Source organism: Phaenicophaeus curvirostris, chromosome 7 (genome assembly GCF_032191515.1).
Source record: "Phaenicophaeus curvirostris isolate KB17595 chromosome 7, BPBGC_Pcur_1.0, whole genome shotgun sequence".
In the NCBI taxonomy this organism is placed as follows: Eukaryota; Metazoa; Chordata; class Aves; order Cuculiformes; family Cuculidae; genus Phaenicophaeus; species Phaenicophaeus curvirostris.
In genome coordinates, this window is record NC_091398.1 from 31371817 (window position 1) to 31395213 (window position 23397).

General features: G+C 39.3%; 1 protein-coding gene across 12 annotated transcripts in view; it reads left to right on the forward strand.

The window, feature by feature from the left end:
- KALRN (kalirin RhoGEF kinase) overlaps nt 1-23397 on the forward strand; it is a 514381-nt gene that overhangs the window by 247534 nt on the left and 243450 nt on the right. For all 12 annotated transcript variants that reach the window (XM_069861465.1, XM_069861454.1, XM_069861453.1 and 9 more), the window contains one exon: nt 2279-2509. In XM_069861465.1, coding sequence (XP_069717566.1) covers nt 2279-2509 — 231 coding nt within the window. The remainder of the gene's footprint in view (nt 1-2278; nt 2510-23397) is intronic.

Genomic DNA, 23397 nt, shown 5'->3' on the forward strand with positions numbered 1-23397 from the left:
CTTTTATTTTAAAGCCTTGTTAGCTGTATTCACCCACTAGTCAGCTCTGGAAAAGCCCTTTTTTTTTGTAAGACTACTGTGCAGCTCAGGTGTTTTGATCAGTCATAGTTGGTGTACAGAACATTTCACCCAAGGATCTGACCCCTCAAAATGGAAAAATTGCAGGATTATACCTCTGGAAGACAAAACCTGACAGGCAGTGCCAGCACTTGGGAGATGGAGTAGGTATGAATAGATCTATATTATGGCACAAAGTTTCCAGGAAAGTTGTCCTGAGTAAAGCATGTCTGTCATATTATCTATGCAACCACATACCTCTTACTGGTAAACTTTTGAATCTTTATTGCAAGTTCTGATTCTGCTGTAATTTCTATGAGGGTGAATTGGCAGATACTATATTAAAATCATTGTAACACCAGCCAGGGACAGATTCAGCCCAACTGTAAGCCCAAAGGCCAGGAATAGGAACATAATAAATTCACACAGTGAAGCTAGCCAGTGCAAAGAGTGAATTTCTGGGCCAATAAGCTGCTCCCAAGTGTGTGCTTAGCCTTGGTTTCCTCATCCTAGTGATTAAATTGATGCTGATTATCTTCCAAAAGATAATATAGGATGTAGTATGCCTTGTCTCCTTCCCAGTCTAGAACCTGCTTCTTGCTGCATAGCAGCTATTGACAACTCCGTAATGTTGCCAAGTTAACACCTGGACCTCAGTGTTTCCTCCTAAAATCCTCCCTCATATTGCTACTATCCACTACTGTTGGCTTGTACAATCATTCCGTCTGTGACCCCAGCAGGCTCCAGCATGCACGAAGTGTTCCAGCTGGTCTTTGGCAGCAACTGAATTTGAGTCTGGAAAGTCACTCCCTATGGAGTCTCCAGTTATTCCCTGATTTAATTCCAAATTGCCCTGAATATTTAAAAGATCTCCAGGGATCTGCCTAGGTCCACCTAACAGTCAAAATATGATAAGATTTGACTCTTACTTTTGCCAGTATAAATCTCAAAGGCTCTCTTGATTTCTCTGAAAATACACCAGAAAGAGACTGCTACAACAGACTGGGATGTGGCATGGTTTGCCAAAAGATATGAGTTTGGCTATTAAATGATATTTGCTACATTTGAGTTAAAATACTAAAACAAATGAGAGTTGAAAATCCTTGAGATGTGTTTTAACTTTGACAATATTCAAGATTTAAACTGAATGAAAAACATTCTCTGGCAAGGTTGCTGATTGTGATCGCACAGAAATCAAAACTCTGAAAATATTGTAATTTTCGCTCCAGTTTCTTTCAGACAGAGAGAGAAAAGTGGAATGGGAAGAAGAGTGGAATTCCAATAGTGTTCTCATTTACCATTTTTATTTAACAAAATAATGAAATATTTTAACTTTGGAATCTGAAACTGAAAAATATTTCAAAATGCCATTTTTATAGAACCACTGCATGCACACACTTGTTAATAGCAATTTGGGTTTTAAGATTCCATTTTTCATTTTGCCTCCACAATATGACAATGCTCCAGGAATGTACCAGGGGAAAAAAAAAACCCAAAAAGTGGTGTTAAAAAATCTGACATTCTGGGATTTTTTTTAATGCCCAAATGCCTTTGCATCTGCAAATGTGTTTTGATGTGCTCAAAAAAAGGTTACACAGGTGCAGAGGGCTTTGCATTTGCCAGCAAACTTTGTATCCTATTGAAAATGGAGACTCTAGGTCCTTCTGAGCTGTTCCTGAGAAAGAGAGGAATCATAGACTATTTTTTTTTCACTGCCACTGAATGAAATACAGAATCAGGATGTCACACTTCTCAACATATATGCATACTTAGTAATCCTACGAAGGAAGGACCCTCCCTTATCATGCAGAATATGAATGACTCTGCCATCTGTGTTTTTCTTAAAATGCCACCTCCTCACAAAAATAGGTCTGCTATTGCAAATGCCACCTGTCATCAGCTCCTATATGTCAAGAATTTTCGGTGCCTGAGTGTCAGAACGTAATGTAGTCTTGGGATCTCTGTCTCTATGTATGCAGCCCCAGCAGCGCAGTTATCTGTGCTCCCGCTGTGTGACACAGCAGGCCCACTAGGAAGCAAAGGCAAGTGCTGAATGTGTAAGTACAAGTCAAAAAGAGATATTATGAGCTCCTTCTTCCTTTCTGACTGAAAAAAAAAAAAGGAAAACACACAGGGGAAAAAGCCTCTGGTAGACTCTTCTTTGTCAGCTATTGGATGCTTAAATGTCAGTGTAGTGAAGTAGACCTATTTCTTCACTCAGGTGAGCCAGGATGGAAAAGCCTTGCTGGATGTCCTACAGCGTCCCTTGAGCCCTGGGAATTCTGAATCCCTCACTGCTACTGCAAACTACTCAAAAGCTGTTCACCAGGTGTTGGATGTGGTACATGAAGTCCTGCATCACCAGCGGCGCCTAGAAAGCATCTGGCAGCACAGAAAAGTCCGGCTCCATCAAAGACTGCAGCTCTGTGTTTTCCAGCAGGATGTTCAACAGGTAATATCATTACTAAATGAGGTAAAGAATGAGTTTTTGTTTTGCAGCCGTAGAGATTTTTGGTGACTCATCTAGAGGAAATTGCCATAACCAAGGTTTCACCCATATCTCTATGCTAGAAATATGTTAAAATCCTAAGGCACCTTTTAGTACCTCTCAGTTTCTTATTTGAAATCATCTATCAGACCCTCGTTTATTGATCAGTCCATTCCTCACAAAAACGTGACACTATTTTCAGTGGTTAATTTTTCACTAGTGAGCAATTAGCTGTACTACTCTACTGTTGTGTGAAAGAGATTTTTAATAGAAAAAAAGAATTTCAAGCATAAAAGCAATTAAACTGTGATGTATTTTACCTTCCTATCTGATACATACACAATACAAACAATACAGGATACAGAAATACAGGAAACAACACAGATACAGACCTTTCAGTGGTGATAATTAGTTGATCTTTGTCTTATTACCACTTATGGGGCCCACATACCTGTACTATGAGTTTGCTGGCTCAAACAAACTGCACATCTCACTTTGCGGAGCCCACCCCATAGAAACACAATTTACATGGTACAGCGTCACCTCTAAGAACTTAGACTCCAGGTGAATAACTTTTCTCTCCCAAAGGAATCCATCTGTATGCTGGCACAACAGCATAACTGACAGTAAGTATGACATGTCATGTTTGTAGCTGCCAAATATGCAAGCACAATCAACAGATGTTACAGGACTCTGCTCATTCAGAGTGATATGGTTTGTTTAAGGGCCCCATTACTGCCCAAAGCAGATGTTGGTAGCAATATGGTACTTGCTTTAAATGAAGAGGCTGGAAGCTCTAATCATGTTTATGCAGCATTCTCATGTCCCTGGGGTGCTTCATGTCATTACCTTCCTCCAAGTGAAAAAAAAGGAGGAGATGGAGCGACAAAGCTGTCACACAGAAAAATGACATGAATCAGCAAGGACAGGAGACGTGCAACTTTTATTCAACGTGCAAATTTGTGCTCCTTTCAGTGTCACAGTTGAAGTGCACTAGCACAGACAGAACTACAGCTATAGATATCCTTTGCAAATATGTGTGACCATTTCTTTGGCAGTCTTGAAAAGTTTGCTAGAATTAGTACCACTTAAATTTTTCCTATAAAACCACACCAATAGTCGTGCCACATATATGTAACAAAAACTGGGACTGAATGTAACAGATGCTTAATTTAAGCAACTTCACTTAGCATGGTAATTAAATTCATAAGCTATATATTAAATAGAGCATGTACTTAGAATTCAGTTAGAATACTCTCTGCAAGCTACATCAGCTTAATACAGTTTTGGGGTTGAAATCTCAAAAATCAGGGGTTATAAATGCTGATGTAGTTGTGCATTTTCCAATTGTGGTATATGATATCAACAAGAACGTGTATTATCTTAAGGATTCTTCATCTCCTACAGTGATTCAGGCTTTTGTTCAATCTTTCCAACCCAAAACTCTCCATTACATCTTCTGAAAACAGTAGAAGGTTTTATGAGGTTCATTCATGAAATCCATTAAGCCTTTTACTTCCCACATATGCAAGACAATGAGACTGTGTCACTGGTTTTCAAAAGGATCAGATCTTTGGTACATACTGTGACTTTTTGTGAGAGAAAAAGAAACAAGCAGTCAGAGTTAGTGGAGTACAATCACGTTAGAGAGCATCACTTTGTGTGAGTTCTGTTGGCAGCAGTCTTTCCAAATTTTTCTCTTAATGGGCTGTTATTATCTGGGAAGTAGCAACTTAATGACAGACATGTTTCTGTCCTAGTGTACACTTACTGTAGGCATCTCTTTGTCCTACTCAGAAAGTAGAGAGGAAGAGATGAATCATTCTGTTCACTAAACATCTGTACTATTCAAGATAAATGCTTTGTAACTCATAAATGAAATTATCAGCTAAACAGAAATACGGAGCGTAGATTCCACGAGGAGGAGGAAGATTGTGTCTGAGTACGTACATGGTTTTTATCTCTCAAATAATCATCTCCTATAAAATTGTCATGCAGTTCTTATGCTTATTTTGTTAAATGCCCATAAGTTGGCAGGTGAAGCTGCCTACCTGCATATTGTCACGAATCTTAAGTAACATTTGTCTATAATAATTTGCTGCCTTGTCAAAATTTAATGAGCTTTAACTAAGATCTTCCTGGTTGTAGTCTAAATGGAAAAGATCTGGGAGAACAAATCCTGAGAGGATACCCCTGAATTTATTAGACATTGCTGTATTCTAGACAAGTACGATACAGTGTAGTTTCTCTAAGGTAGATGCTCCTCTTCCCTTTCCACCCAGCTCAAAATTAGGCATGTTCTCGCAGATGTAGTTTTCACTATCAGGATGTCCCCTGGCTCACCCTCTCCAGCTGTTGGCCAGTGCAGTACATATTCTGGTGAAAGATGATCTCTGAACTTACACTCCCTCACTTGCTCATCCATACCTTTCTCTTTGTGTCAACTGTTGTGTATCAATGTGGTCTTAAAAGCAGATGTGAGAAGGGACAGATTTGTTGTGTTGTGTGTTCTTAATAGAGTCCAGGATTACTTTGCATCCTCTCAGTCTGCCATAAATGACATTAATAGTTTTTGGTAAAGACATATCTCCAGGAAGATATTCCTATAAGTCTTGAGCAATTAATCATTCCTTACCTAACTACTGTAGTTAGCCTTGCCAGAGAGTTTAAGTATTAGGTATGCAATGCTGAGTGTTCATAGGGAGGTCTTGCAAAACTGGTTATCTGGATGAAGGCTTTACGTGGGCCAGGTGTGTGCTTTTGGACTGGATTTAAAGCTTAAGCTGTGTTAAACAGGGCTCATTCATGTAATTCCAAGTACATTATGCACTATTTGCAAGGCCAGAGCACACACTGTATGCCTTTCAGGCAGTTCAAGGCTGAGTTCTCAGATAGTTTCCACTGTCAAGGAAATCCTTTTGCTTCTAGCTGTGTTTCAGTTTGAACCTGAAAACACCAAAAATGATGGATTAAAAGAAATAAAAGTAATTTTTATTCTGAGATAGAAAGTCAAGCATCCTTATAGTTATGTCATAACCAAAGTACAAGATGTTCTGTAGAAAGAAAAAATTATAAACAAACACTACAGATTGCCAGTTTACAATATTGACATAAGAAATGTTGTGCTATGCAATGTCATTGGAATATCTCACACCATCAGACATTCTACAAGATTACTTGCTATCACAACTATGTATTAATACAATTACGTCAATTTACATATGTGAACCAAGGTAAATAATGATGTGCTAAGAACAATGAGTTATGGCTATATAGCATTTAAAAGAAGGAAAGAAAATAAATGGCATGAAACTGCATTTGCAGCCTTCACAGGAAATGGAACACCATTCACGCTGAAGCACTAGCAGATAAGACAATTTGTAAGCTGTTGTGAGGTTCTATGCACGCAGAGACTGACAAGGAACTCTTTCAACACCAGAAGTATTTAAGATCATTATAGGAATGTTGGGTTGCTGAGCGGGTAAAATACTTCATTACTTCAGTTGTTTTTTCAGAAGTTCTCCTTTCAGATAAGAAAGAGCTGTGCTGTTTGATCCTTTTAGAACACAACTGTGGGAGGAGATGCTGAGATTCTGCCTTGCAAGGGAGGAAAACAACCCTTTGACTTTGATACTGATATTCTGTAATTGTTGCAGATGCCTCAGCCCATTTTTGGTAGCTTTTCCTTTTTGCCCTTCCCTGCTTGGGGTCTTCCCCTTCTGTAGACTATTCACCAGCAAACTAACACCATTTCCATTTCTGTGGAGATCTGACAATGTTCTCATGTTGTCTCTAGATTCCTTTGTTTTCCACTATTACATCCTGATTCACCCTGTCTGCCTCTGCATGCACCTCTCCTGTTTAGGATGTTCCATTCATCCCCATGAAAAGCCACGCAGCAAGGGTAGCACAAGGGTTGTACCATAAGCAGATCTTCCCAAGGAGCCTTAGAACTACCTGAACTAAGCTTATAACACTGTTCTTTACCTCATTGCTTCCCCCATCCCCTTTGTTTCATATGGGCAAGAACTTCGTCTGAATTCTCTTGCTTCACAAACTCATTCAAGTAGAGTTATAAAGCCTGAAGCGTGCCTATTAAAGCAGAAAGAAAATAGAGACCCATCAGATGCATTACTGAAATGGTCTGTACAAGCCATGGACTTGGTATTTTAAAGCACTTCTTTGGAAGAATAGTCAAACTGCTACTCTTATTCTGCAGGCTTCATTCCTTTTCGTGGAAATGCTCTGTCTTTCCATCATTTCCATACATACACACCAAGATATAGGCTGACAAAGGCAGCCTTTTCCCCCACAGATTCACATGGTTTTCTCAGAGTTACTGCTGGTGCTGTTACTTCTTGCTTCACTTTGGTTGTGTTGCTTGCCTGTAAAGGAAGAGCTGGAAAATAGGTGGATGTAGAGGTACAGTGTGTGCTGTAGGAGTTTCTTGGCTCTTTCCAAAGCCTTGAGTTAGCCAGAGTGGCTCTGTGTGGCAAAAAGGAACAGGCCCCTCAGGCCAGATGAAGACCAGTGGCAAGCAGCAAGATGACAGTGACAAATGCTCCTGGCAAGAGGGTGGGCACTTACTGAGAAAGCTGGAACTGTTGCCGTACCAGCTGTAGTGATGTTTCAAACCCTTTTTGTTATTGAAAATGTGAAGGTAGATCAGTGTCAGGTTCATCTGGATTTCTCTAAATTTGTGGATCTGCATTCTGTTGGCTTCATACCCAAATACATTAATGGACATAGCTTTGGATTCCTTGTGGTTATCTGCCTCTGATGATGTGGATAAAAAGGCTGTGTGGCCATACTGATATAATTACATTTACCAGCTGCCATCGGTGTGGGAGACTGCAAAGTACTGCAGAGAAAAGGCTGTTTCTCTTCATAAACAAGCGCTTTAACTTGTAACAAGTCTGACTGAGAAAATGGATCAGGGCATGATCCTGACATCACTTGTATGAAAAAAATGTCCTGCCAACATCTATCTGTCTCCATATACCATCCGAGAATACCAAGTGCTTCATGTGATGTACGTGATCTATGTAGTCCATTTTCAGAAAAATGCTAGGGTGTTTGAAGCAGTTCATGATTCATTTAGCTCTCACACAAGATTTTAGAGGATAAGGTCTGTACATCCCCACATGCATGCACACATACACTTGCTTGTTTTAATCACTCAAGGTAATGAAGAGTTCTCCAAAATACTGTAGTTTTCCAACTTGTCATTGTTTGTTTCAAAGACAGAAAAAATCATTCTCTGTATCTCCTTTTATCCTTTGTTTACAGAAATACCTTCACTGGGTCTTGTAAAACAAGAGATTTATTCGTAAACAATAGCTTAGAAAAAAGAACATTATAATTAAGTCAAGATTATGTTTACTACCGTATGACTTCAGCCACAGCAAAAATACATCACATGCTCTGTGCACCATCTGAGCAGATTTAGCCTGTAAATAGCTAACACTGATGGATCAGTAATTAAAACATTGCAATTCAAAGCATCCTAGAGAATTTTCACAACCCCTTTGGTAAATTTAAAAAGTAATGAGACCCACTTAATCTTTGTTACTTATATGTTTACATTTTCAAAGTATTAATGCTGGACTCTCTCTGAACTAAGAAGGTATATGTGACCTTGCCAGCCATAAGGTTGAAGTATTACTTGACAGTAAGAAGGGTTTCTAACTGTGGTTGTATTGTTCCCAACAATTAACAAAAAAGGAACTCAGGAGTCAATACTGGTAAAATTGCGTGGCAACCTTCTCTCAGTGGGATGTAACAGGAGAGAAAACATTTTGTTATCCGCGACTGACAGTTAAATACCTCTGTTTTCACTATCCCTGTCCTTCCAGGAATTGTTGAGGTCGGAGTGTCCACATGTGGTTTATTATCTGATATAAATATCTCACCATACAATTCTGATAGATTGTCATACAACTTTACCTACATAGCTCTTAAGGACCAGCTTATCAAGATGTGCATGTCTAGCAGCCTTGTCTTTAGTACTTGTCTGCTTTCCTATTTATGCAGTAAAGGATAGTACGTTTGTTGTAAAAGGTTTTTTTTGTTTATTTGTTTCCATCCACTCTTCATTACAGACCAGGCAATAAAACTTCTTGGCAACTACTTCTTTAGAGCCATTTTCATTCCATTCCTTTTGTTCCTGCCAAAGGACCTGGCATGTTTTCAGACTGTGTGAGTGCAAGTCTAGGCAATGAAGAGATTTTTGACCCTACTCATATTCTGAAAAGGACTAACAAGTAGCCAACACTGATACTGATTTGAAAGTAAAGTGGTGGTATATTTGTGCTGGTTAGTATCCTGCAGGTCTTGTGATATGAATTAATAATGATGTGGCCAGTTAAATAACACAAGGGCTGCTGTGTGACTTAGTTGCTTATTTTGAACTGTTAAAAAGGACTTTTGTTCCTTACATTGAACTCGCAGTGGCATGGGATTATACAGAAGTTTTGGGTTATTTCTACTGGCTGTATATGTATCTCTCAGCTCTGGTGGCAGCAGAGAGAGTTGTAGAATAAGAGCATCATGCACAGCTATGCAATCCCTATTACTCAATGGATGGATTGTGTTGGATTTCCTGTGCAAGGCAGCCATGCTAGGAAGGATAGTATTGCCTGTGTATTTCTTCCATTTCTGGTGATTTCAAATGGATGTTTCTCTAGTTCCTTTACCTTGCAAAGACACAGAGTATTCATGGACAGTGCACTCAGGGTTGTCCAACCCAAACAGGACAGGATTCTTTGAAAAAGAACATAACTGAAAGAAATTATGTGCCTTTTTCCTAGTTACTAGTGACTCTGGCATAGAAAATTGCTCTTTGAAGGGCCACAGCATGCCTTCCCAAGTAAGGAAAGCAAATATGTGGTGCTTTGGTATTAGAGTATGTTCAGTCAGTGGCTGCTGTCATAGAGCTAGGCTCTCTGTTTCTGTCTAGGCAGTCACATTTGCACCTTATAACCACTGATCAGTGTGTGGTGTAAGGAGATCACAGAAATGTCTCAGACTATCAGCCTAGAATTTAGTTGCTTTAAATATTTCAAACTCACACAAGAGTGAGTGACTTCTGTTCTAGACTTCTGACAATGCTCTTCAAATATAGATCAGTATTATTATATCTTGTATTTTTTTTGTGCCAGAACTCTTCACAAAGAACTATAGGTTTAAGTTATTACATTTTCATTTAATGATATTTATTCTGGAAATTCCTGAAGGGCTGCTGAATAACAATATTCTGTCCTCCTCATAACTTGATTTGAAGTGTAACTTGAAAATGTCTGGAAAAAAACTTCGTGTGTTTCTTCCTCTATATAGTTATTAAGCCAAGCAGACAATTGTTCTTTGTGCTTTTAAAGAGTCACTGATTAAAAAATAATACTAATCACTTTTTAATTTACACATGGAGCAGTAGTACTATGGATATCAGACTTCAGGGGCCAGCTTCAGTTACCAACTGAAGTTTACTTAGCATTGATGTATGAGCAGTGCAAGAACACTTTGATGAGCTCCACAGCTGTCTTGGGAAACAGGATCTGAAGAAATCTGAACCAGCCAGCTTGATCTCTGAACCTGCTGGAGTGAGAAGAGGAACAGGGGGAAAAAAAATCCTTTGTACCCTAAAAAGTGTTTTTGTTGTTTCGAGAACTGTCTGTACTTCAAGATTTAGTCCTTTCAGATGGTCTGTTTTGCCCTTTTCTAAACTGCAAATGTTTGGATTCTAACTGGGAGGTTAGAAGGAGGTCTTCTGAAAACCCTCTTAAATCCTGATGACTCACTGAGGTTTTGCATCTACCTCATAGTGGATGAAGAGGACAGAATTCATAGAAGTGGAGATGATGATATAAAAGTACAGCTAGTTCTCTGTAGGTGGATGCAACTCTTCATGGTCTGGATTTATCCTTACTGTCTTTAGGAGTGTAAATCAGGAGCTTTATGCATAGTCTTCTTTTATAGTCAACGGAGAGACACTGGTATCTTCAAAGAACAACTCAATCTGTCTAAAATCTGAATTATACCCTGGATGCTTCCCTGTTGACTGTAAGGGAAATAATCATAAGGTAGGCTATTCAGTCAAGACCTTCATCTTATTACCTAACGTTAGGTGAGATGTATTAGGATGCAGGTGCCCACTCCCATACTGTGCAGAGCACCTGTAGTCATCATGCTAGGCCACTCAGTGCCTTTCTGATCCATGATTTGATTAGCAGCAAACTACATGGAAGTCAGTCGTAGGAAAACTGCTAAAATTTGCTGTTACACTTAAGCAGAATTGTCCTTCTTATATAGCATATCCTCATTGTCTGTTTCTCTTCCAGGATTGTTTGCGTGTCAGCGTCCCTGAAAATATGGTGTGTAGTTTATTGTTTCTCAAAGGCATCGTTGGCTCTCATTGTATAGGCAAAGGAGGAGAAAGAACCAGGCGTGTCTGTTACTGATTAAGCCTACAAAAATAGTAGGACTGCAGTGTGATGGAAGAGAAATATGTATAGTTTTTGAATGAGTAATTGACACCAAGGACATGGAGAAAAATAAGGTCTTTAAATAAATGTAGGCTGGAATGCTAGAAGGCTTTCTCCCTATAACTTTAAAAAGTAACAATAACAGTAGTACTTCTTGCTTTTTGTAGTTTCTTTCATCTCGGGATTATGAGTTTTCTGAAAGGTTGATTTTGAGTGACTTGCCAAAGGTCACTGGGAGCTTCATGACTAGAACTCTTCATGTAAGGATGTCTGATTCACAAAGGCCCTAAACACTCAAAGTCGTTGCTACTCCAGTATGAAAAGGTCTTATAGGATTTATTGGGACTGTCTAAAAATGAAATAAGTGTCTGTTATGCTAAGAAATAAATATGCTGGTTTAGGCATTGGTTTGGGAGTGCAAAATAGTAATTCTTTTCTATTCCATTTGTTTCCCCTGATCTTTCTTCCCAATTATCTCCTCACATGGCCTTCCAGCTTTTTCACGATCCTGCCTGTCACTGACAGTGATCAATCCTTTTTCATATTGTTTTTGATTGATGGCCAACAAAAGGCATTTTCATTAAAGTGAGACAAAAATTAGCCAGACAACAGAGAGGATAATGTAAGCTAGTTCCTGAAGTATAGCTGTAACCATTTCACTGTGTTTTCCTCCCTGGGGCAGCTGCTCAGCCACCTGGTTGCTTTCACCTTCTGGTAATGAATTGCACTCATGATGTGAGATTATTACATCTTGCTGGGTAGTAAGGTCCAGTTTAGGTTGAGCTGATCTGGCACCGTGACCTGTTTCTTCTAGCTTCTTCTCTCCATGCTAGTCATTCCCACTAGCTAGCAGCCAGCAGCTCTACCTTACTCCATGCCACAAACTACTTTCACTAGTTCTGTTCACAACAGCTGTGCTCTGTAGCAGCTCTTTGCTCTCTTAGCATCTCCTACTGGCTGTGCCTTGTTTTGGTAGCTGCCTTACCTAATAAAATTGACAGAAGAGTTCTGGTATTTCTATCCTTGGAAGAGAGATTGTGGAGTATTTAGGACTAAACATAATGTTTTAGATCGCAGGAAAATTTTTAATTTTTCTTTTGTTTCATATTCCTCATAGGGAACTCTTACACAAAGCTTCTTGCTTGTTTTCTAAAGTTGTAATCTTTGGATTATAGTTCTGGAAGCTATTGCCTAGGCTGGGTGACCCTTCAGGCATATTGAGACAGAGTTGGTTGGCTCAAACTCCTGTATACTATTACAGCTATAAACTTTCTTTTATGTTATGCTATGGTTCCTTTTTAACGAAAATGTCCTTGAATTGTAAAAGCATGGAAAACAAACATGTTTCAGGGCTCTCTGTTGGTCTTTTACCTTTCTCCTCCCTTTGTTTTGATAGTTCTTTAGTTGTTTCTTTCCTGCCTTTTGGAGTTTTTTGGATGGGATGTGTGTTGAGGAATGGAGAAAATTAATTTTATTTTTGGCTTCAGCAACATACAAACCATTGTGACTTTGAGACAGTTCCCTTCCCAAATAAGGAGGAAAAGTTGGGGGACGGACAGACTACAAAATGAAACTTTTTTTTTTTTAAATTACTCTCTCCCTCCAGCAAAAAGTAAACAAAATATGTTTTGGAGTATTGTTTTTGCTTGCTTACCTCCTCGGGTTTTCAAAGTTCATGGGGTGCCAGGAAACCAGAAGAGAAGGAAATTCAGGATGGTGGGATCCCATGTTCTGAGAGCCACCAAGCCGAGCGAGAAACATAAGCAAGCGAGCAAGCAGTTTTTCACAGAAAACTTCTGTTGGGGGAAAAATGAACTTTTCCTTAAAAAGAAGCTCTTAGAGGAATTTCTTAACCATTTCTTCACCAGTCCTTCACTCTGCCCATGACTCTCGCTGCTGGAGTCTTTTAGGTGGCTCCTCTTGAAGAGCTCAGGGTTGCTCCTTACTGAAAGGGCTTTTTGTAATTCTGGTCCTGCTTGCACACACATTCTATTTTATTATTGCATTGTCTCTGCCAGAGGACACAGGGCTCAGCATCCATTTGTTTACCTCCCCACACACAGCTGCTCATTGCTGTTATCCATGGCCTCCTTTGGTGTATTTGTGAGGTCATTGGCCTTTCACCCTGATAAACCCTCACAGGATCCATTTTTGCTGTGGCGTGGAAGAAATCAGCTATAAACTTTATGGGTTGATTACACAGTAATGCAAACATCCTGGACTTTTTGTTTCAGCTCTGCTGTGTCTTGCATGCTGAGTGCCTGGCTAAGCATGAGGTCTGTGTGCTACATGCAAGGTTTCTCACACACCACAGCAACTCAGCGCTTTCCCCATTTATTTGCAGTACTGAGCTGTGATTTCTCTGCCTTGGGACACCGTGTGTCAAGTGCAGCTGGCTTGCCTAAGCAGTGATTGGCAGGCAGTGCAAGTAGAAGAGATGCTGCAGGGGCCCTACAGCACAATAACTGCTGTGGTGCAGGTCTGAATACCTAGACAGGACCCAGCGGCAGAGGATCCCTGCCAGGAAGTCAAACCCAGCCTTGTGTTGCATCCCTTTCTCCCTATGCACAGCCTGACACATAGAGTATCTTAAACTTGGTGATAAATTTTTTGAGACATCAGGCTTTTTATTCAAAATACAAAGAGATCCTAGAAAAGTCCCTCTCCATAACCACTCTCTGTGTTCAGTGCACTTCTTTCATCCTTGTTCTCCTACTTCTCCTTCTGCATGTGGTTTGCACGCTGATATCTTGCCTCTAGTCTCAAATTGTGTCAGAGCCCCATGAGGGAAAGGTTGTGTTTTCCAAGATGTTGGCATGATGCTTAGCCCCAAGGGGCTCTGAATCTGGCAGGTTTGTTCAAGATTACTGCAGTGTTGTACCATCCTGGTGAGTTTTTCCTCTTAGACAGATGAGAGGATGTACCACGACCCATTTGTTCTGTTTGGGATTTTTTTCTCTTACTAACCTTGACTTTGCTGCATGTTGTGGTTGTAAGCCTTGTTAAAACCAAAATGACTGAATCATCTGCTCCCAGCAGTAACCTAAAGCAATGCTTTATTTAATATCCCGGTCAATCATCAGTTTTCTCTGAAGTGAAGAAGGCAACAGAAGCACAGCGAGGAGTGCCTATATGGGGCCTGGAGCACAGTGCTTCTGTTGGAGACTGCACTGTTGTAAAGCTTATCCTTGCTTTATCAGTCCTTCCTAATTGTTAATTGCCTTTAAACGTCTTGTTTAAACTAGTAACACTTCAGGTAGGTCGATACTATTAAAATGCAGACAGTACTGTCTTAATTCACATCTAAATTAGGAGGGCAACAGAATCGTTTAGGTTGGAAAAGGCTTTTAAGATCATCAAGTCCAGTTGTAAAGATATTGAATGTTCTCAGATATTTTTCCTTCTGGAAGCTCCAGAATATGAGCTAAACTGGTGGAAGTGATCGTAGTGGAAAACAAAAGGGAGTTTTGCTTGAGCAAAAAATCAAGAGGTTTTCAGGTTGCCTTTGCTTCAATGCCCACTCTGCCTGGGACGATATTCATCTCATCCTCTTGAGCTCTGAGAGACTTGGGATATTCTTTCAGAAAAAATTGGTTATGTCCAAGCAAACAGCCCAGTTGTGCGGGAGCCAAACCTAAGACTAGAGCTGGTCCCAGACCTGGCTGTCCTGGCAGCTGTGCCCTGCAGAACTGATCTGAAAGCATAAACAGGACAAGAAATGGAGACCTGAGGAAAGTATATTAGCCTCAGAAGGAGTGAAATGTCAGTTATAACTAGCGCTATAGACAGCAAAACCCAAAATCTTCATATATGCCCAAGATAAGAAATTTGTTCTATATTTCTGAATATTATAATGATAAGAGGCTGACAGATATGACTTGTTGTATTGCTAAATCATTACACTACAACTAAGTGCCAGGTATGATTCCTACAAAAAAAACCCAACACCAGCAGCTTAATTACAAGAGAAATAATCTACCTGCCAGCCTCAAGATGCCTCATGCAGAGCACAACAGTATTTTTCTATGCTGATGTAGAGCACAATTTCTGTGTCGTACAGAAGGAACATGCACAAATGCGGTTATTTATAGCTTCTCCACCCACATGCAGCTTTGAAACTTGCTCTAAAAGAAGTTCAGCATTTAAAGAATACAACAGGGTTTTTTAACCTGAAGATATTTTTCTTTTTTTTATATCTCTTAAAAACAATATTCTGGGAACATTAGTAACAATCCAAGCATTAAGGAAGAAACATTAGTTCTTCATTTGTCTGTCTATTGTTCTCTTACTTGGAATGTTTTTAGAGAGTCTGTTGCCAAATTTTATCAAGTAAAACATTTAATCAAGAAAATTAAAGATAAGTGGGATACATTTGATGAATGGGAACTTTACCAAAGGAAAGCAATGTTAAGTTGAAAGTTCTTTCTCAGGGTAAGAGAGACATGTGTATTCCTACTCCCTTTTGCAGAGCCTGTGTACTAGATGACAGCATTTATTGAAGGAGCAGGTTGGGGCTACGTGGCCTCAGCCAATGCCCAGAGGAAATGGGCAAGTACTGCTATCAAAATGCCCAGCCTACACTCAGCCAGCTCTGCCAGAGCCCTGAATTGAACGTGCTGTTCCCAAGAGAGAGACATGACTAAATCCTGCATTCTCCCTGATTACTAGGGCTTGTATCAGCTCTTTTCTTTATGTAGAATAAGGGTGAATGAGGCCAGAATACATCATGTTCTCACTTTTTTCCAAATGTGTAGCAGTTTTAAACCATTGCAATATGTTTATAGATGTACAAGTAGATAATAGCCATCTGCAGAAAGGTGACATGAGGTTATTTTTGCCCTATAAACCTGTGAAAAGGTAGAATTATGTTGGAGCAGCTGTGTGAGAGACCATGCACATTTCATGATATACATGGAAGAACAGCCACGTTGCCAATGGGAGGATGGCATATCTGGGAGCAGGCAGGGATATTTGTGACTGTTGGACAGATCTGTAGGCCTACAGTAGTATGAAAGCTCTTGGAGGGAGTTGCAGAATGCTAAAGTGATGCTACTGCAAGCTGAGGCCTGAATCAGCAAGTCACCATGAACTTGTGAGGCTCTGCCAGAAAAGCTGAGAATGGTCTTGTTGGTGCTCAGGCGATTGGCATGGGAGATGTTTAGGATGTCTTTACTTAGTCATACTGTTAACTTTGGAACCCTGTCATGACTCCCTGGTTTTGCATACTTATGCATTAGGAGCTACTAAGAAAGGGGTAGTCAGGGAGAGTTGTTATTCTGTAGTGACTTCCATTTCAGAAGCTTGTTGATGAACAAGGATCCTGCTGCAGGAACTGTCTTGTCTGGACAGACTCCTACATTCCTGTTTCCAGATGGACTTGTAGGATACATGTGGGTGCTGGAAGCATTGAGGAGTCTGAAGAAGACTATGTGCATGTATTTTTGCATATTGAGGACTTTCTTGATGCTTTTCTAAATGGTGGACCCAAATGTCTCAGTAGCTGTATATACAATTTACTTAGATGTGTTCCCTAGTATCAACTGGGCTTTGCAAGGCTGTCCCGACTGCAAAGAACAGAACATGGATGTTCTGCTTCTGGTGAAATAATGGGTTTTTTAACTACTGAAGTCAGATTTCTGTTGTTAAAATGCGAAATTGTGCAGAGGTGAAACTTTCACATAATGTCTAGAAAGCTCATAAAAACACCTACAGTCTAAAATCATGGGGACTTTTTTTTTTTTGATCGAATGGAGACAAGGGAACAAAGGAAGTTTTTCTAAATGTTGTAATTGGCTCTGCATTTAATTTTCCTCATTAATTTTGTTGCACTGTGCAGCAAAATACTGATAGGCCTGTAAGGTTGTTTTTCTCTCCAAGGGTAAAAGGGACTGCATGCTTTTCCTTTGTGAAAAGGCCCTTAATTTTGTGGTGGTATTTGGAATAACTACAATTAGAGGGGAAAATCAGGGAGTGATTAAAAAATCATACTCAACAGCAGCTGCATTAGTTCTTTGGCTTTTGAAAGAAACCCAGGCACAGCTGAACACGCACTACACAGATGAGTTGTGGTGAAAAGGAAAGGCAAAACGAGGTGACAAACTTTTGACTTTAGGGATGATTGTCCAGGGTAGCATTTTAAGAGACAGATCTTCCTTGAGAACGTATTGAAGAAGAATCAAAATTTATCTTTCTTGTCCAGTCCTCAGATGGTGTTAATGAGTGTATCTCCACCTTTTCTTTAAAAAATATAAACCAAACAAAAACAAAGAAAACAAACACCAAAACCTCAGATTGTTTGGTTTGTGATAGTGGGATGCGTTGATTAAGTCTTGAACCCATTTGAAAGAAGTTACTCTTATGACTGACTGAGCTGAATTAAATACTGAAGAACCTGGTTGGCTGGCTATATTATTTTCTGAGGATGAATTTGTCATCTTACATGGACAGGTCAAGATACTTTATTTCAGGATTTATAGCTATATGCCCAGCAATTAGGCTTTTATAACACAGTGTATTTGGAGTAGCTTACACCTGATTTCAAAGCCTTGCTTTTCTGTGAATTGCCTGCTTACTTTTGTACAGCTGCCATAATGTTCTGTACTATTTATGATATCTCAGTATGTTCCTGTGTTGGAAAAGGTTCCTAGATTCTCCTAGAATCTCTCTCCATATTTGTAGCCACATATTGCTAGAAGCTCGAAAACTTAAAGGCAAGTTCCACTCTGAACACTTTTTTTGTCATACTTGCTTGTTGTGACTGTAAGTGTGGTTAGTCTCATTTTAGAAATGAGGATGGAGGCAGGGAAGTTGAGTCATTTGCTGAACTGCAGTGCTGGGCACTGAACCAAATCTCTTAAATTCCCATCTACTTTTGATATGAAATCCTTGCTGATTTTTGCTTATTTCTTAAAACTCTGGCATAATTTGACATGCTTAACCTTGTGAACAAGAGCAGGGCACTGTTCCCTTCCACCACCACTGAACTGCATGAGAAGAACTGTCTCTGTACATGAGGAGTGCACTTATCTGCACTAACCTGTGCAGCTTGTAATGTGTTGTCACATGAACTACATTTGTTTAGGAGTTGCTAAATGGGAAATAGAACATGGTGTTCAAGTGTGTGTCTGGAGGCTCAGCTTCTGCTGGATGCGTAACTAGCCCTTACCTATTAACTTTACCAACATAGCATCTATGTTTACTGAAGTAAATTGACACTTTGCACTTTGACATATTAGTAGGAATGAGATCTTGTGTTTTAGAGTCAAATATAGATGTCTCTGAAATTAAAAATAATGTCATGGCAACCAAAGACGATGTTTCTGTTTAAACATGAGGTACGCTTCCCTTCTTCAAAAAAAAAGGTTTTTAAATTACTTTACTGTGCCACCAACTTAACATTATAAAGAAGAAAGAAGTGAAAAAGGGAATTCAATTTTTACTAGGAGGTGAAAAAACACAAATGAGAATGGCTGAGTTTTGTTTGGGTTCTGTTATAAACCATTAATAATAGCAGGAAAACCAGAGGATAAATTCCTTTGTATTTTGGTGTATTTTTCTCAGTTAGACCTTTACTTGACATTGCTGTGCTGTGACAGGGCCAGGGATAGGAGGGAAAAGAAATCTATTTTCAGCAAGTATTTGGAACACAACAAAGAAACTATATTTTAATTTAAAACAGACTTGGTGTGCATTTTATTCATTAAAAAGGATTAGGATTTATTAAGTCTCCTCGAGTTGTTGTGGGTTTGGGGGATTTTTTTTTTTGCTTTTCTTCTGTTTCTCAGTGTTCATTCAGTGTTCCCTGATGCTGTTGCTGATACTGGATTCTCCTGGTAGCAAGCCAGGAGTTGGACTGCCCATGCCAGCCTGCACAGGATAATGTTACCCGGGAGCAGATGTAATTGCAGTGGGTAGATGTTGACAATCCCACACTGGCTACTGTCTCCACCCAGACATTCAGTGGTCTTGCTGGCAAATGTGCACTCTTTATCGCCTATAGGCCCTTTCCTTTTACCTCCCAAGAAGGGAGTGGTTTGTGGGTATTCAGAGAGTAGCTTACTTTGAATTGTGTTGCTCATAAATGCACGTACGATTTGTAGCTTCTAGTTCTTCTGTTGTAAGAAAATTGATCCTTTATCCTCTCCAGAGAGATTCTGTCTTGTATCTGCAAATTCTAGTGTAGCCGGTAAGTGTTACTGACAAGGCTTATAGAATTTTGAAGAGCTTTGACAGAAAAGGTCAGGTTTTGTTGCTGTGGAGGTGCTAAGGGGCATGGTTTAGTGTTTGATAGGAATGGTTGGACTCCATGATCTGGTGGGTCTCTTCCAACCTGGTTATTCTATGATTCTATGATTCTATAAAACATTTGCAATAAACTTTGGATGTAAAGTATCTGTGAAAGCACTATCTGAAATGTGAACCTTTTAACTACTCTTCCTGGTTACAAAAGACATAGTTGGCAAAGGTGCAGTTTCTGAAACGGGGGTTTCAGGTATGCAAGGCCTTGGAGTTAATGAGCATTCATAATAGCAGCTACAGGAAAGGTAAAGATAACGTTTGATTCTTGTGAGTGGAAATGGTGATGAGACTATAAAACCACAAGTTTTGAAGTGCCATGCAAATTCTTGGTATCACACCAGAACTCTAGTTAGTCCATAGTATCTCAAGAGCAAGCAATAAAATGCACGTAATAGCAACTTGATACTGTTTGGCTTCCTTTCATTGGCATAACCCTAGTAGATTTTGAAGGCTCTGTCCATGTGTTTAAAGTTAGTCAGCGCTTATGCACCTATTTGTAATAGGGCCTCATTTAAAGTTGAATACATTGGATGTACTTCATCGGAATTGCTCTGGAATTTATTACAACTCCACTAGAGTTACTAAAGAGTTAATGTAACTCCTTTGAGTAATGCCAGGTTTGTACTGTTTTGAGATCAAGATCTGACTCTTAACTGCCTAAAGTGTAAAATGGTATAATTTATTTTCAGTTTTCAAAGTCACCTAGTTTTAAGAGTCACTATGGCAACAACAGTGGGCCTTAGAGAAACAAAAATTAATCATTCCCTCAGCCAAGGCACTTCTACAACGGGTCATCTCACTCGGGAGCAGTGAAACTGTTCAACATGGGCCTGGGTCAAATGCAGAAGTCGGGGTGCCCGGTCACTGCTAAAACATGCTGCCACCTACTAATGCTGGTTTAATCACCAGCTTACACTTCTCGTCTCCTTCTGGTAGGACCACGACAGGATTCAGTGACTGCTATATTTGAGCAAGGCTCTGTGTTCTTCTACAAGTCATTCTCATTTCATCTTCATTCATTACTACAAAAAGAAATACAATCTAAAATATGTGAAAATGCAGAAGCTTTTCAACTAATTTCAACAACAGATATGGTTGTTAAAATGATGGATTTAGGACTCCCTTCACATTTTGTATTCATGTCAAATGGGAGCAGAGTATTGGGACTTGGTAGGAAAGTTTTGGTTCCCAAGGAGATTTTAATTTAAAGTCAGATAAAGTTATGAAGTGCTTCTTAGTTTTAACATTTACTGATTAGAAAAGATAGCTGCAGAAAGAGGCTTAATTTTCAAAGAGCTATATTGAAAAATCTGCCCTTTTCAAATAGTGCCCATTTTTTTAATTTAATAATCAAATTAACTTTTTAAGCTATTAAAAGAATTGACCTTAACTGCACTAATGCAATCATCTTGCCATATTCCCATCATACCAATTAGCCTAGAGGAGGAACAATTATCCCAGAACTTTGCTTGATTATTGCCTGATTGCTTCTTCAACATTTTTCCTTTAAAACCATTCTTCCATTTCTTGGTTCCCATGTTTTCCTACATCGTCATGTACAAACTATCATTATTCAGTTCAGATGTGCCATAGGTGTTAGACTTCCCATAGGTACGAGTTCGATCACCAGCAAAAGAGTGTGGGAGCATGTCTCTTCTAAGCACCTGCTTCGTGATGCTGCAATCAGATGAAATCTGTCTGAATTGCCACTGTTATTATTTTTGCAGCTACACTGAGCACTCAAAAGGGGCAGTTACAGCTATTCTTCCTCAAGGTATCATTTTGAATCTTGTGGTTATCCATCCATATAATGACTGTAATAGCTAGCGTGGTCAGCCTGCTGTAATTGTGCTGGAGTTTTATTTAATTTTCTTGGTGACCTGGGTTTGCTGCTTATTTTGTTGGGTGTGTAATTGTGCCCCTGAGGAGATAAGGAGACAGGACATGCACATCATGATATATAAGAAAATAATGCTCCTACCAATTTTGATCTTAAACTAGGTGGAAAAAAATAAAGGTATTATCATCTTAACGTGTGTGTCCTGCAGCATTCCCGACAATAAATGTTGCTGACATCAGTTGTGCTTCTTGGGCATTTGGTTTATGTTCTCCTTCTGTTAACAAGCTCCCAGCAAACCTGTGATGCCTTTGAGCCTGATACTGTATAAACTTTTGCTAACTGGGAATTAAATACAGAATTATGATTCTCCCTCCAAAGAAAAACAGAGAGCCTCTTTCTCACCTCCTAGCCCCACAGGCACTCTTTCTGGAGTCTCGTGCAAGCTACCATCAGACTAAAGAAAGCAGTTCATTTTTTTTCTCCCGTGGATCTTATGATACTGGGCAGAAGAACAGCAGAAACAGCTACCCCAATAAACTCACCCGTAATGAATGGGTCAATAAGGTGTGGGATGGGAATTTGCCACAGATCAAGGTAAATTACAAAGATTTTATTATCCCTCACTCTTTTCAGAAGATATTTCTTAGTTATAAAGTTTCCGAAGAAGTTCAAGGGGCAGCTTTACCCACGTAAAGATGTGTCTTGAAATTTGAACTCAGCTATGTTTTTATCAATGTGGTATTATCTAGTAAGCAGCAGCCTGGATCAGAAAATGCTGTCCTATGTGGGAAGTGTGTCCACACAGTGGTTAGTCTGATTTTAAATAGCAGTCATGCAGGATCAGACTTCACTGTGGTAGGAGCTCTAAAGCAGGAGGGAGTTCCTGGCCCCTGTACCAAGCAGGTTTCAAATGAGTGGAAGCAGGGTTGTAAATGTACATACCGGAGTTATGAAATACATTTTATTTCAAGAAACACGTCAGATGATGGATCTACCTGTAGCACAGTATTTTAATTTCAAAGAATTCATGTTTTACTCTCTTTTTCTAGATGTTCTGAAAAAAAAATAGCTTGGCAATAAAGGACAATCAGGAAATTTGAAGATGCAATTTGGAAAACACTGTTAACTGCACTTTTAACATTGTCTTCAAGCTGTTTATAAGGAGTGATTAAATTATTTCAACTAATTCACTGTAATTTCAATGGCTAACTATTTTTCTGGATGTTAATTTTTGGCAGTAGAGTAAGTAATACAGCCCATGCTCTCAATTAAAATGCTAATGTTTATCTTGAATTATTACACAGTTATTCTAGTTCTAAAGACATTTCCTTTCTGCTGGGTAAGGGAGAATTTCGCCAAACATGCTGACAGGTAGATGTTTACAAGTGCTGGTGATTTCAGGCTTTATCATGACCTTTCAAAGTTGTTCCTGCATTTGCCATAGACTAATAGCTTAACATTTCTCATTGTTTTCACTGGGGAGTAAGTGCTTTGTCTCCATCCAGATTTATATTTGTGGTGTCGCTTTGCTCACTCAGTTATTCCATACCTCAGCTCCTCATGTAGTGCAAACCTCCTGTGCCTTGTATGCTGGAAAAAAAGATGTGGTATTTCTTCACGTTTGCAAATTATCACAAGCTTATTAGACGTCAAATGCTTTATGTAAGGAAAAACGTATTAGCCACTCATATAAATGCCGAAGATTCTTTTGATAGTTAGGACTATCAGAATGCAAGAACTTCATGCTAGCATCCTGTCTTCTGCCAACATCCTGGGACACCTCAGCAATTCCCGTAATCTCTTAATGTGTATGTGTATATGTAATTCTTTTTTTTCCTTTCTCTCCAAAATGCAAATACAGCATTGATGTATTTCACAGATTGGTTGTGAAATCAAATACAGTGAAGACTGGCGTGGTCAAATATGTTAACATGGGTTTCAGAGCCACAAAAAATGCTGTTGAACAAGTTATTCTTTAAAAAGATGTGATTTGTTTCTTGTGGGAATCATGGCAGAAGTAGAGTTTGTCGAACAATTTGAACCAGAACTTTTTAAAGAGCAGACAGAGCCTGTGGAATATAAGACATGGCATTCTAAGCAGATAAACGGCGTAGGACAGAGATGCTCAAATAGGATGTTACAGCCAGTATCATTAGTAGATGGTTTATAGATCTATTTTTTTTTTCACTTGTCTACTCCCATGGTTTTATTAAATGGAAGTACAATTTTGTCAC